At 40.8% G+C, this 15,452-nt stretch overlaps 1 protein-coding gene across 2 annotated transcripts; it reads right to left on the bottom strand.

Moving 5' to 3' along the window:
• Positions 1-1,979: 1,979 nt before the first annotated feature.
• LOC100879007 (sister of odd and bowl) lies at positions 1,980-8,480 on the bottom strand. Of its 2 annotated transcripts, XR_013038623.1 has the most exons (4): positions 7,141-8,480; positions 3,622-4,178; positions 3,109-3,184; positions 1,980-3,020 (listed from the first exon to the last, which is right to left on the bottom strand). XR_013038623.1 is itself a non-coding variant. In XM_003704218.3 (2 exons), the coding sequence occupies exons 1-2, from the start codon at positions 8,085-8,087 to the stop codon at positions 3,833-3,835; spliced, it is 1,293 nt and encodes a 430-aa protein (XP_003704266.2). In that variant the 5' UTR covers positions 8,088-8,480; the 3' UTR covers positions 3,316-3,832. The 2 variants fall into 2 exon arrangements, 1 of the variants encoding a protein (XP_003704266.2); XM_003704218.3 differs by lacking the exons at positions 1,980-3,020; positions 3,109-3,184 and having other exon boundaries at positions 3,316-4,178.
• Positions 8,481-15,452: the final 6,972 nt, after the last annotated feature.

Genomic DNA, 15,452 nt, shown 5'->3' with positions numbered 1-15,452 from the left:
ACTGGTAAAAACGCACACTGCCTTTCGACTGTTTGTTCGTTTATTGATGACTCGACTTTCCATTGGAAAATTTGTCATTGTTCATTTTTAAGGATATCTGAATTATTAGTTCAACCACTTTTGATTTATGAACTTATTTTCTACAAATTCTTACATTTTGAGTTATTAGCTTTTGATGTACTGGTAAATAAAAATAATAATATTAATTTTTTATTAATAGAAAAATATATTACAAATTGCGTTTCTAGTAGATAAAACAATTACTTGAACAATTTTAAAATAAATAAATAAAATGAATAAATTTCTTCTATTTTAAATATGTGTTACCCCAAAAAAATTAATCATACAAAGACAAAAAAATAAAAAATAACAGAATGAAAAATATTTCATAACCGGGTCAAAATGACCCCGCAATGCAAGAGACAATTATGTAATCTTCTCCGAAGCTGATTCCAATTAGTCAGAAGTGCCTGAAACAAAGGAATTGAATATTGCGTGCCAGTGAACTTTGATATATGTGATGAGCAACACATATTTTAAGCATTGAAACATAGAAATAATTACAGCACCGACGATTATCATTTCTCGCGATCTAATATCTAAAGTTCAAATCGACGCCGCGATATCCACGCAAGCATTCGATATTTTTCAAAATATTCGTATCTGCGTCGATTACGTAAAACAAATTACCATATTAATCGATACTCATTTAATTAAAAAGATTTCCATTCGGCCAGAAATTTTCATACAATGTATCGATCAATCAATCTTAAAATTAGCATAACTGAATTGAAAGTTTCTTGTAAAGTTCACGTTGTAGTTGCTTATTAGTATTTACAAATTAAGATTGCTTTTCGATTATAAAATTACAACGTGCTGATTAACCTGATGACCGATATTCTTCTCTGATGAATGCAGTAATTATAAAAATCATATAAAATGACATTGTTCATTGTCAAATTTTATACAACAACCGCTCCAGGACTAATTAGTCCAAAGAGACCAAGTTTCCTTGAAGGAGACTTCTCGTGAGACGCACACATCCAATACAACAGTTCAATACAAAGAGTAAAATGCAGCAATCAAATAGAAATAAATCACACGACAAAGGGTTGTAAGCAAGAAAGGAAGGAAGGAAGGCAAAAGCGTCTGGCAACGCGAGCGCGGAAAGCGTAGCGTCAGGTAGACACGTATTAAATCGCATATTAAGTCTGTCATTTCCCCATTTAAAAGCGAAGAAAGGCAAACCGGTAGGATCGAGAGATCCAGGTATAAGGCGAAAAAGAGAGAGGAAGAGGCTCGGAACGGGCCGGTGCGTTCCCTGAAGCATGGACGAAGAGACGAAGGGGAAGGTTGGAAGTTAAAGGGGACATAGAAGGACCACACGCACGCGCCGCCCACAGATACGCTATCACTTGGCTACAACCGACGTGATCTGCATGCGCATGTCCTCTCTTCGTCACGAACCAGAGGAACAAAAAATCGAGGGATCAGGGAAAGGGAAAGGAGGATCTTCCCTCCGCCTCTTCTTCTTCTTCTGCACCCTCTTCGCTTAGCTTCGCTGATTTAAGGGGTTGGCAGAGCGTCGATAACACGTCTGGTCAGCCCTACTCTACTCCTTCGGAATTTCTTCTTATTCTTCTTCTTCCTTTCGATGTGTTAACGTAGGATATATACGGATATCTTTACACGATTAGGTTTCTCTTCCTCGATATTGTCACTGGGGTCCGTTCTGGCCCCAGGGACTTGTAACGAGGAGCTGAACTCGATTATTTATTTAGCTATTCATTTAGGTTATTTTTGGAATTCAACTGACTTAGGGTAGTATACAATATTTTGAGAAAGTGCAGGAATATTGTTGTTCTCGGACTGGGGTCAGTTCTAAGCTGCATCTAAAGAGTGCATCACAAGCAGCTGAATTTGACATTCTATTTATTAGGCATTAAATTTATTTATACAGACAATAGATTCTGTAGAAAGTCACACTTCATGTACACAAGGAGTGTCATGTCTCTAATTGTAAATACATATGTTTATTTGTAAATATGTTTATATGCATTATTTGTAAATAATATTTGTTTCTTGTATTAAATAATATGCTATTATAATTTGTTATTTCTACATCTTACACCTTGTAATCAAACTCCATTCTTCACAATTCAAACTTCGCGGTTCTGCTAAAAAATGGCGGCACCAAACTCGATGTTTCATAACCTAACCTTCAAACTCAAATAGGCTCAAAATATCTTATAAAGAAAGCAATACATCTTATAAATTACAGAGTAGTCAAAAAACTATAAAATCTCAAAATCTTTCTTAAATATAAAAGCAGAGATTGATTCATCCTTGGAGTCACAGCACAAGCATCAGCAGGAGCATCGAAATCGCGCTAAAGACGATAAGGACGAAATAAATAGCCGAAAATCGTGTGGAAACGCAGCTTAAGCGAATTCGGGTGAATTAATTTGGCCAAAGGGGGCAACGCGGTCGCGGCTGTCACGAAATTATGTAAATTTGCTTTACAAGGCTGGGACAACGTTCCCTTGTTTTTCTTTCTTTCTGATCCGGATCGGAATTCCTCAAGTTTCCAGCTTCGGAACGAACTGCCTCGTGGAAGAAGTGGAAGCCGACCGGTCGTGCGAGATTCTCCTTATCGACGCGAACTGTCCCGTGTTCGGCCCGTTCCCGGGCCCGAAATAGCGTCTTCGGGCCCACCTCGTGCCTTTCCAGCACCTACCTTCGAAAAAGAAACGTAACCCTAGACGTATCGCGGTGTCATGTCCCGCGCACCTGGCGGCCTCGCTCTTTGTAACACGATACACGCGTTTCTTCGTCTTGTTCTTCTTCTTCTTCATCGTCGTCGTCGTTGTCCGAGGCTGCTGTTGCTTTTTCTCCCTCTCTGTCTTCAGAGTTCATACTTTTTTCTATGCTATCGTATTCGTTTCGGGATTGAAGAGTATCGTTTGGGATGAATTGTTTGCGATAAGTTTACTTTCAGCGTCTACTTCTGAACTTTGGATCTGGAGAACAATTAGAGGAGGAATGACTGAATGGGAATGAACAAGAATTGTGATGTGATGTTTGTTCGATGTTGTTCTTGGAGATCACCTGAAAGTTTCGGTTTGGATCCATTTTCGATAACTTTTGTGATATTCCTCCTATTCTTCATCCTACTCTTCATATTCTTCATCAGATATAATTAAACAGAAGTATAATACAACACGTGTGAATATTTTAAAGCAAGTATAATTAACAAGAGTAGTTTAATTTGAAAGGTCTAAAAACTACGGAACAAGGGAGAATAAAAGACCCAGCTCTATCTCACAAACGTTATATATTTCACTATTGTACTCGACAAAGAAAAGTGTTCAGGTGGTTGGCACAGCAGGCACGACAACGTTTTAAAAAATAATATAATAAAAGTTTATTTTACACGTACAAACGAAACACAAGGGACACGTACATAGGTACACAGTGGAAGTACAAAAACAAAGAGACCCTCCGCATACTTACAGTAATACCTCGTTACGTAACGCAATTACACAAGTAACGAGCTAAATCCTTAAATAACATACGCGATTAATATTAACCTCTAAAACATAAACAGCTACGAATACGTACGCAGGTAAATATACACTAAAAGATGAAGAACAAAAATGTCCCACTACACCTAGAGCGAGTTCTCATCGTCCTCGATGATCCTCGAATGATTCACAAAAACGCTTTCAATTTACAGAGAATTCGACAGCACGAGTTCACCGTCGAATTCGATGAACGAAATCTTTTGTTTTTCCTGGCACACGTAAATTGTTCTAGTTGGCTTAGGAGAACACTAGGATGTTTCCTGTAGCACAACAGTGCTGGATCCAGGTACAGGGATCCCTGGAGGCGGTGGCGACGTCGATACGCCCAAATTATGGGTCAACGAGTGCCTCCTGAGGTCGCAGTTCCTGCGAAAGACCTTGCCGCAGGAGGCACAGTGGTATGGCTTGATGTCCGTGTGCGTCAGAAGGTGTGTCTTCAGATTGCTCCTCTGATTGAAACTACGGGCACAGACGGGACATTTGTGCGGCGATTCCTCCATGTGCAGGATCTTGTGCACCGCCAGGGTCCTACTCTGGCAGAATCCTTTGCCGCACTCCGCGCATTTGAACGGCTTTTCCTTGCTGTGGATGTACCTGAAGCAGAAACGGCGGTTTTCTCGATTCTAATATTCGCTTACAAATGAAAATTACTCTGATATCTGACATTATGCTTGTATCTATATTTTTGAGAAATGTACTGAATCAGTGGTTCTCAATCTTTTTATAAACGTTATGTAAGAATAGTTGAGAACCACTGTACTAGTTTGTACAAGGAAAACAGAAGACCAGTAAATTGTCCATCACCAAATTTTCATAATCATTAAATAACCTTTTTATAGTATGAAAGAACAATATTTTACTTGAAACAATATTTTATTAAAAATAAATTATAGCAACTATTAATAATTGAGTGTAAACAGATGTAAAATATAACAAATTATAATAAAAGGAAAATAGTAAAACCCCAATTAAAAGTATCGATGTAGTCAATGATTTCAACATGGTAGGATAAAGTCAATAAAATTGGAAGTCGATGAAAACGTGAACGAAATGATTGTCACTGATCTCATATAACCCGACGAACGAACCGTGGAAGATGCTGGTAATAGGATTAGCGAGATTAGAGGGATTAAGGATTGTCAGGCTATCGGAGCGTGGAAATTTTGTGGACCACGAAACGATTAGAGATGTGTTACAGCGATTGGTTTATTGGTAAATTTGTGAGTGTTGAAAGTGTCGAGATTATAAGGGTTGCAGGTACGGAGATTATCAGGGGATTAACACGTATTTGATAGATAAGAATTAACCCTTTCAGAACTGAATTTCTTCGACAGTGTGAACAATCTTTTTATCAGAGGTTAATGGTGGAAGCTTAAATAAGATTTATCTACAAATGTATCTACAGAGTGTTGCAATGAAATGTTCACAAATGTTAATGCATTATAAATACATATTTATTGTACACAAATACGTATTTATTGTACACAAATATGTATTTATTGTCGTATAACTTCAGCAAGTGAGGTTAGGTTATGTTCGCCATTTTGTAGTCACGTGTGTTCAAAATGGCCACCGACACTTGCTTTCATTTGGAGACATTAATGTTCAAAATTAATAATAACATTCAGAATGCTATATTTTATTTACTATAAAATAAATAATAAAAAAGGAGTCATTTGTTATTGCGCAAGTAATTGGAATATAAATAATTAGAAGCAAAATAATGAAACTTGTAATATAAAAAATAACTTCGAGGAAGGTTATAGAAAACAGGTCCTTTAGAAAGGTTCTCAACTTCGACACAAATTGAAACTAAAAAACAGAAAAACAACTGACTGCAAACAACGCACGTCAATTAAGAATAAACAGTAAAAAATAACAACTTACAAGTAATAAGACGTCAGATATTATAAATTACTGCGCACTAAGCATTCAAACTACTCAATCGAAACGAATTACAATAAGCGTCAATTTCGTCCAGCTCCTAAATTGCAATCAACAAAACATACAAACGACACGACACATTATAAATCTTGGTATCTTGAATAAAATCAAGGTAAGTGTGACTATTTTAACGCGCAATTACCGGGTCGAAATGAACGGGAATTGCAGACGTATCGATCGACGACGTGATTAATGATCAAGATACGAAAAGCTCTATAAATTGTCACGAATTGATCAACGTAATTAATACACAGCCGTCGTAATTACACGTTCGTGCAAACAGGCGTGCATTATTTCGTCGTGTTTAGACACCACGAAGATTGCAATCAATTTAACCGCACGGAGAAGAAAGCTACATAGGTGTCATGATTGGTGTAATGGTACTTTTGCTGTGCACACTTCGTTCCAGCCAATAAGCATACGTAATAGCAGCTTTATCTTCCGCGTCTCTTCCGCGAACAGATCCTTGCAAGGGTAATTCTTTTTACCGCTTTTAACAGTGATACTTGAATAGAGGTAAATTGAGTTCAATTATCGACCGAGCGACGATTTCTAATTTACGTAACTGCTGTCGAACTTTCTAGAATGTTCTGTATGATTTCTGAAGGATCAGTCGAGACAAAGAATCGGAAGAATGTAGGTTGCAGATTAAATGTTTCAGACGCAACAGCATCTATTGCTGGCTTATTGTTTGAGGAGATATACAGCTTATAATGATGGATACTGAGCTTGCACTTTGATGTAATTACTTTGACGTAATTTTGTATGATTATATAGGAAATACATTCTAATAATTGGTTGCAAAAACTATATTTTTCAATTTGCTAAAATAGAAAACAAAATTCAACATATAATTTTAATCCCAACAAATTATACGAATTCAACAATTCAACATAACAATTCTATTTTCTATAAGCTATTTCGGCAAATAAATGTATCTAATAATTTTTCCCTTAGCATAAATAATTTGAATATAAAGTTAACGTTTGACCCTGCGTCCACCATATGTGCGACTACCGCGCCATCCTCTGCAACGTTTGATAACAATGCGAGAATATTACTTCGACCGTAATAATATCAAGTGAAAGGATCTATAAAATACCCGTGAAATGCTACTGAAGCATTTAACACGAAAGGTTAGAAATGATTCTCCACGAACTAATGCTATAATGTAACATAATGTGCAGTATCTCAAAATCAGTGAAACGTATTTAGTTCTCGAATAGCTCTATGAATCATAGATTTTATTTCAATAGTATGCAGTAATACAATTAAACAATATGTACGTTCTATTCAATAACTATTTACGTTCAAATCGTATAGAAGATACTATCGTTTGTGTAACCTCAAACTGACAGTGATTACAAACGAAGCCTCATACAAATATCTAGAATATGTTAATCATACAAACATATAGAACCTCAGTCAACTCTGTGATTATGAAATAGAAAAGAGTACCCATATAATACTTAAGAAGATATACAAAAAGAACAGTGTCTCGTTAAAAAAGGATTAGTGAAAGTCAAGATTAAGGTTAGATAAGGTTAGAGAAAAGAGAGCAGTGAGGCATAACATCTTAATCAAGCAACAGCTATAAGTGAACGTTTCCTACCTATGGTCCCTGAGGTGATCCTGCCGTCGGAAAGCCTTGCCGCAAATGTCGCACGAGTACGGTCGTTCGTCGGTGTGCGTTCTCTCGTGTATCAGCAGATTGTAGCTCTTGGTGAACTGTCGGCTGCAAAATTTACAGATGAACTGTTTCTTGGGCCTGGATGCCCTGCACGTCCTGGGTATACTGGTCTCTGCGGATGTGGAGGTGGCCTGAAGCGGCGACGAGGAGGACAACGAGGACGAAGAGGACGACGAGCAAGCGGACGAGGATGCCGGCGACGTGAAGGACGAAGCGACGATCTGCGCCAGAGACGTCGATTGTTGCACGGTCGTGGTGGAGCTGGTACCTCGGTTTCCTTCGGATATCCGTCTGAGCAACGCCTCGTGATTCGCAGAAGAAGTAGCCACGGAAGTGTCTCGCAAGAGAGCTTCCTGTTCTTCCAGCAGAGCCAAGTCCTCCTCGGGGTCTCCGATAAAGTCCAAACGTCCCTCGTCCTCGTCTTCGGTGGACTGTAATAACCTGTCGGCAACTAGCTGGTCGCTCTTGGACGTTGTCGTGGACGCGAGCGTGTTGTCGAGGGCGGCGTTAATGGGCGAGCACCTCTGATTAGCAGTGGTCAGTCCCGGAGCGGCGGGCTGATTAACGGCGGGCGCTGCGCTGCTGGCGTGAAGACGATGAAGGGTCAAATAAGTCTCCAACGCCTGGAGATTCAGAGCCGCAGCCGCGGCGTGTCCAGGAGGTAACAAAGCGGCTCTCTGTAGTGCAGCCAGAAGAGCGCCCTGCAGTCCGAGGGCGACACTCTGCAGGGTGAAACTGGGCAGACCAGCTTCCGTGACACTGGTAACGTCCCTGAGGTCCGTGCTGGTGGACGTGGTTGCAGAGGAAGACGGGACCATTACGATTCCCCGTTCCTGCTCGTGGTCCTGGTCCTGCTGTTGCTGCTGCATCCTCCCCCGTCGCTAGAATCGTCCTGGGTCAGGATCAGGGGCTGCCGACGTGTTGCCGGCACCATTGGCGAGGGTGAGCTCTGTCGATCACCGTGTGTCGCCTGCTGATTGGTCGATTCGGGCACGGTTTCGTTCACTAACCGACGAGATCGAGGATCGACCTCATGCTCGATCGTACCGTGGCTCGATCGCGAGCAATCGTTCGATAACGGCCGCGACAGGGTGCACAAACGGGCAAACGGCAAAGAGGAGACACACGCGCGATGCTGGCGGTGCGAAGGCGCCCCGACGACTGCTCTTGCCTCTCGCTGCTGGGCACTGCTCGTGGAGACACCTGGTGGCAGGTATCCGAGGCGAGTTGGGACCGTCCGCGAGGAACGGGCCCCGGATTCTGGAGAGAGAGCCACAGCTGGCCCGCAATTGCTCCGCGTTTCGGCGTAAACGGCGTCGTTCGTAATCTCGCGTGCACGCGTCACTGCGTGCGCGGATACACGCGACGACCCAAGGGGACATCTCGAGTTATGCTTTAATTCGTGCTTTAACGAAGATTCGACGGGGACTCACGGGATTCCCTGTACGTCGAACACGGAGCGAGGTGACGAGACCGGTTACTTCGTTTTTGATGATGGACGCGGTAATGAGATACACGCGGAGTGTACGCATCGTGATATATGGCCCTGCGGTCGGGAGACAGCTTCATCATGTTTCATCGGGTTTTCGGTAGAGGCGATAATTCACTATTTGGGAATATTGGGGAGGGAGTGCCCGTTGTAGGGTTCTGGGCACCGGTGTGCACGGTGCGTGCGACGATGAGCTGGACATGGATAGTGACAGAGAATCTTTAGATATTTAGATGCATAGATACTTAGTTACTTATATACCTAGATATTTAGGTACTTGGATGCTTAGTCTCTTAGACACGTCAGATATTTAAATAGGCATATATTGAAATATTTAGAAATTCAGAAATTTGAAGGGTGAACAAGTAGACCGTATGTTATTGTCAAATTTTAGCGAGCAACTTTTCATTGAATTACCAATTATACGACGCTAAAACTGGAAGGTAAAATTGGTTTCTGTCTACCAACGTATCGGTAAATCTCCGTGCTTCTGTGTTCGCGGCTATCATTAAAACGTCGCGAATTAAGAATTACGAGGTACTTACGTAACATGCTGTGAGCCGTGAAAGTAATGAACAGCAAATTCCGGCATGGCGTGTGTCACCAACGCGAGATACGTGCATCGAGCAATAAACAATGTAAATACGACGTTGTTCGTACCTTAGAGAGTTATTCGCCGATTTACGAATGCAACAATACTTTGTCAGGAAGATGGTTTAAGGGGGGACATAAAAAAGTTACTGTAATTCATCTGCTGCGTCATCGAGGAATTAAGGAAGAAAATTCTACCAGGCTACAATCAACAGTCCTTATGAATAATTATTACTGTCATCTTTACTATATGCACTTGCAAGAGGCGACTACTATAGTAATCGGATCAAACGAATGATCAGTTGTCTAATTAAACTAAAAGCACCCTTGATCAGGATCTTTCTATAAACTAACCTTCTGTCAGTTTATTATATTTAGTACAATTTGATATTTGCAATCTAATGGTGTTTAAAAATGCAGTTGCACTAAAGATCCAACAAATGTCTTCCAAATAAAAAAATGTATTCCCCAAATTCACCCCATCAGACAGCTCAATATTCACAGCAAAGAATAACTTAAAGATGCGAATGAAATTTGAACGTTCACAGCTCCAGAATAAAGTTCACGCTCCGTTACTTTCCCATTTGCCTATGCGCACAAGCGTCTAAGGGTGAACCATTTTCCGCCCCATCTACGAGTCTCTGCCACTTCGTTGCAAAGCCGCAACAATTTACGACGGCAATTAATGCGCGCGAGTAAACCGCGTACAGCCCTGAATAGTTAGGTGCCTCTGACGCCGGAGAGGAAGAAAGACGGACACGTTCCTTGCACGCGCAGTATCGCGAGGAAGAGCAGGCTCCCCTCGCAGAGTCGACGGAAGAAGAGGAAGAAGAAAAGGAGGCGAGAGAAGAAACAGCGGATAGAAGCAAAGAAAAGAGAAAGGAAGAGGAGAGAGGCGAACCGAGGCAGACTAAATAATATTATAGGTGGTGTTCTCACGGTCCCGGGACGCCCGCGGGCCAACTCGTCACCCCCTCCGCCCCTTTCTCGTCTTCTTATTCTCCTCTCCTCACGGCCCACCTCGTACCCAACCTCTTACACCCCCACGCCTCGGTTTCGCCCACGCTGGGGCCCCACGAAGTCGTTGGGCCCCGTCGGTGGGAGAAAGAGGGCCCGAGACACCGGGAACGAGTATGGACGACAACGGACGAAGGGTCAGGGTTCAGCTCGCGCTCGCTGACCGTCACCGTGGACGGTTTTCTTTCTCCCTTCTTCTTCTCTTGCTTTTTTCTACTCCTCTGCTATCCTCTCCTCGAACTCTACTCGATCGTACTCCTACGCTGCAACACTCTAACCCCAAATTTTCTATATTTCCCTATGGGACTGATTATGATCTTCACATTAGGTTCAATTAAGAAATAAATAAATAATCGTTCGATTTAATAATGTCTAATACCTTATCATAGAGTAAATGTCTGATACCAGCACATATTGTATTAAGTTAGTAATCACACTAACTTAATATAAAATTAATTAAACACACTTAAACGTCAAATTAATTGTGTATAAAAATTGAAGAATGTACCATGACTAACAAAGTATGTTTCAAATGAAAATACACGAGTATATAATAAATTACACTGAACCAAAGGGTCAACAAGTAAATAAATAAATTTTAAGAATTGTTAATCAAAGACGAACTTCTGTTTTTTTTTTATTATACAATATTTGCCAATTTCGATGAGAATTTTTTGATTGAGTAATTTGCTACAAAGCAAAGGTTCCTCGATTGGTTATATTCGATGTGTTAGTAAGGATATCCTATTCAGAGACCTTGGTGAAATTGATTTTTAAATTTTGATGCACGATGGGTCGATTGATTGATGCTCGCGCTTAATCTTCCTTTTCGTTCTTTTCTTTCGTTGTCGTTTCGATAGCTCGGACTGTTTAACGAACAAGATGGCAGATATTTTGGAACTATACGAGCAATCAAAGAGAGAGTGTTAAATGAGAATTGTGATTAATGCGTGGTAGCTTGGAAAAAAGGAGAGATTGGGATTTTTATTCTTTATGAGTATTTTCTTTGTTGTTATTATTGGTGTGGACAGTGCATTTATTTGGGGATTTTGGTATTTGGGGGGTTTTGGAATTTTGGGGGTGTGGAATTTGAGGATTTTGGAATTTGAGGGGTTTCGAATTTGGGGGTTTTGGTATTTGGGGGTTTTCGAATTTGGGGGGTTTGGAATTCGGGGGATTTGGAATTTGAGGAATTTGGAATTCGGGGGATTTGGAATTTGGGGGATTTGGAATTCGGGGGATTTGGAATTCGGGGGATTTGGAATTTGGGAGATTTGGAATTCGGGGGATTTGGAATTTGGGGGGGTTGGAATTTAGGGATTTTGGAATTTGGGGGGGTTGGAATTCGGGGGATTTGGAATTTGGGAGATTTGGAATTTGGGGGGGTTTGAATTCGGGGGATTTGGAATTTGGGAGATTTGGAATTTGGGGGGGTTGGAATTCGGGGGATTTGGAATTTGGGAGATTTGGAATTTGGGGGGGTTTGAATTCGGGGGATTTGGAATTTGGGAGATTTGGAATTTGGGGGGGTTGGAATTCGGGGGATTTGGAATTTGGGAGATTTGGAATTTGGGGGGGTTGGAATTTAGGGATTTTGGAATTTGAAGGGGTTGAAATTCGGGGGATTTGGAATTCGGGGGATTTGGAATTTGGGAGATTTGGAATTTGGAGGATTTGGAATTTGGGGATTTGGGAATCTGGGGAATGTGGGAATTGGGGAATATGGGAATTGGGGAATATGGGAATTGGGGAATGTGGGAATTGGAGAATGTGGGAATTGGGGAATGTGGGAATTGGGAAATGTGGGAATTAGAAAATGTGGGAATTTGGAAGCTTGAGAATTTGGTAATTCAGAAATTTGGAAATTTGGAAATCTAGAATACCTTTCTCCGTCTCACACGTTTCAAACTAGTAGTATTAAGCGTCCATATTTGTATCCGGAATTCCATTGCGTCACCTTTGTTGGAATTCCATTCTGACGATTTCGAGACTGGACCTCGACAACTATATTTGGTTGGTGCGAATAAACGATGTCCTTTCGCTTATCTTTCCCGTCAATGAATACGGTATTTCTAAACACGAAGACAATTCTTCTCGCTTTTTATTCTGACAACTCTAAATTCAGATACGACACTGAATTACAGAAGTATCCTCGATTAATGATTAATCACGTATGCCTCTGGCTGCACAAGATGGAGATTTATTTTTTATTAATGATACTATGAATATCATTAAATTTTTATTAATGATCCTCTGACATCCGTGTAATCATTTATCATTAATCTGAACACCGTCGCAAAAAACTATTGCACTGCTTTGTTAAATTACGAAAGGTATTTTTAACAATACCCTTTGTAATATTTTTGAAAGTATTTTAACTAAATTAAAATTATAAATAATATTAACAAATAACAACAATTATAAATAGTAAAATAACCGTGTAAAATTATTCATGTAACACAGCAATATCATAAGCATCAAAAACGGTATATAATCACGCAAAAATAGTTTCGAAAGTTCACAATCCCAAAAAATCACAAAATTATGGTACACCGAGCAATAAATCACTGGTGAACGGTATTAGTAACTCGGCGATCTTGATAAAAGCTCATCAATCTTACACATTCACAACATACTTGTTTAAATAACACAATGTTGCAAACATCTCGCGCAAAGCGTCAGACTTGAAACAAGCAATCGACTCTTCGCTGGCTACCCAATAAATCTTCTTTACAACGCCTCGAATTAGCATACACCCGCTAAACTTCAGTTCTACCTGCCCGTTAAACTCGTATAACAATGATAAAATAAATTGCAACCAGAATTCGACATCGTCTTGTTCAAACAGCACTTAACAAATCGAACTGAAAAAGTTCATTGTTAAACCACTACTTGAGAGCGTCAAACAAATATGAGATTGTAATATGCAGTATTTTATGACGTGTAATAATTTATACATTTAACTCTTAAATATTTGACATCATACTTCGTGATACTTCATGTATTAACATGAAGTGTATCGTTACAACATTAATTGTGTATGATACTTCATATATTTAATCCCAAAAAATAATGGTACTCTTGTATGTTTATATTGTAGAACATTAATGAACAGTGGGTCCATTATTATTTTTGATGAATGTTTTAATAATGTAAGTGAGTAAGATTTTCGTGAAAAGTGCACATTGGTTAATCTGTTATAACGTAGATGATAAAGGTTACAATAAATATTTGCTACTAAAGGGATTCCCGTGTAACCGATTGGACAGTTAATGGATTAAACGAATAAACGAAGAGGAAGCAAAGGAACGGTGAATCACAGAAGCGAGTTGGCGAGGATCGATCGATCGACTTCGCGCGCCGGAAAAGCACCAGTTTGCCCTTTAGCATCGCGAGGTAAAAGGTTACGAAGCGGTGTTCACCGTCGATAAATAACGTAACATGGCGTGACATGAGAAATTCCTCACGATCACCGACCTACGTTGAATTAGAAACGAACGAACGGTCTTCGGGCTCGATCCTAATACGTTTTGCCTAACGATAAACCGGCATCAGGATAAGTGCGCATGAGAAATCACCCTTTCAGAAGTCAAACCGATCAACTTGACTGCACTTTCTGTAATTTAATACCGACTAATTTTTCCGATATGTTTATTTATGCGTTTATTGCGTCACATATATACTGCCTTTATCTGCGAGCACACGATTATAGAGCTTTAGGAATTTGCGCGCGAAATGTTTTCACACACGTGTTGAAATCGCGCATGAAATCACGTATGATGTGCAGATCAACTTACGTGTTCCTTTTGCAAATGGATCAGAACGTAGATATGTACTTTTATTCCTTCTGCTATTTATTATGCTGTATATTATTTTTATCTTTCGTATATGATGAAACATGTATGCCTCTCTGTGTCAGTATGTGTATGTATTTGCATATGTAGATGGATGTGTACATATCTCACGTGTATCCTGCATGATACCTGCATTGCACCCCATCCAAGAAAGCCCAAAGGAAACTTCAATTCCATCCGACAAAAATTTTCGAGCAATTACAGTCCGAGACTATAAGCCATAATCGAGTACAATTTCGCAGAAAGCAACGATCACACACTTTTTTATTTCCGATAGAAGAAGGTAGTTGACAGTTTCACGGATAGAGTGATAATGTGCAAGAATCAATTTACTATAGCATGAAAATGATTTTGCGTCGTAGAGGAAGTCTTAGTTCCCCTACTCGAATAATTAAATGATTTAGCGCCCCATTATTTTGCCTACCTTCGTTATCAATCACCCTCGTGCAACAATTGTGCAAGTGGCAAGTAGAAATTATGGCACAACTCACGAACTACGGATAACTTATTATGCATATAGTAAATGCGATACAAATGACATCTGATAATTGGTGATAGACAGGCAGAGGATACCTACCCTACTACTCTAAGGTAGATCCTTTGTTCAGTAGAAACTGTTCAGTTCATTGCAATAAAATCTGACGCTGTTACAGAAGTAACGGTAAATATAACAGAACCATTTGGCAACTTTATTGCAGAAAGCAACGACTGACCGGCTACGCAGCAAAGCGAGAAAAAACAAGACAGATTAATCCGTTTGGCCAGTTTCATTTATCATTCCGGTCGATCCTCGTTCAGCGTGTTTACACGCGTTGCGCCGCGGAAGACGCTAATTCGACGGTGTTGGCCCGATCGAAAGAAAGGGTATCAGATCGTAAAACGATCTCGCCTTTGTGCGCGAGCATCGGGGCCCGGGACCGATCGCGGTGCACCGAAATCGCCTGACGGTCGTTCGGGGTACACGCTCCCTCCGGCTCGTTCGAGCACCTTTCAATTTGCTCTTGTTTCCTGAATGCGGTGAAGCGCAGAGGGAGGCCGCGACTTCCCGCCGCGTAGATAATTAGATCGCTACCAACCACCTCCACTTTCACGCATCTTCACCTCCGCGGTTGCGTACCCGCCGTTTCTCTCTTCGTGTACCGCCGCTTGTTCCGACGGCTCCTCTTCTTCCGCCGGTTCTCCCGCCGCTCCAAAGAGCAAAGCGAGCACGCTTCCCTCGCGGCGTGATGCCAATGGATGCTCGCGGTGCAACCGACTTCGTCCGCGAGCAACCGCGCCGAAGA

Source organism: Megachile rotundata, chromosome 6 (assembly GCF_050947335.1).
Source record: "Megachile rotundata isolate GNS110a chromosome 6, iyMegRotu1, whole genome shotgun sequence".
In the NCBI taxonomy this organism is placed as follows: domain Eukaryota; kingdom Metazoa; phylum Arthropoda; class Insecta; order Hymenoptera; family Megachilidae; genus Megachile; species Megachile rotundata.
The sequence above is the reverse complement of the archived record's forward strand: the minus strand, read 5'-3'. Positions and strand labels throughout refer to the sequence as shown.

What these genes read in the sequence shown, in the direction of transcription:
- LOC100879007 (XM_003704218.3), bottom strand. Translation starts at nt 8,087, where the DNA reads ATGCAGCAGCAACAGCAGGACCAGGACCACGAGCAGGAACGGGGAATC. An exon ending in GATCACCTCAGGGACCATAG is followed by an intron (nt 4,179 to 7,140) that starts GTAGGAAACGTT and finishes TTTCTGCTTCAG; the next exon opens with GTACATCCACAGCAAGGAAA.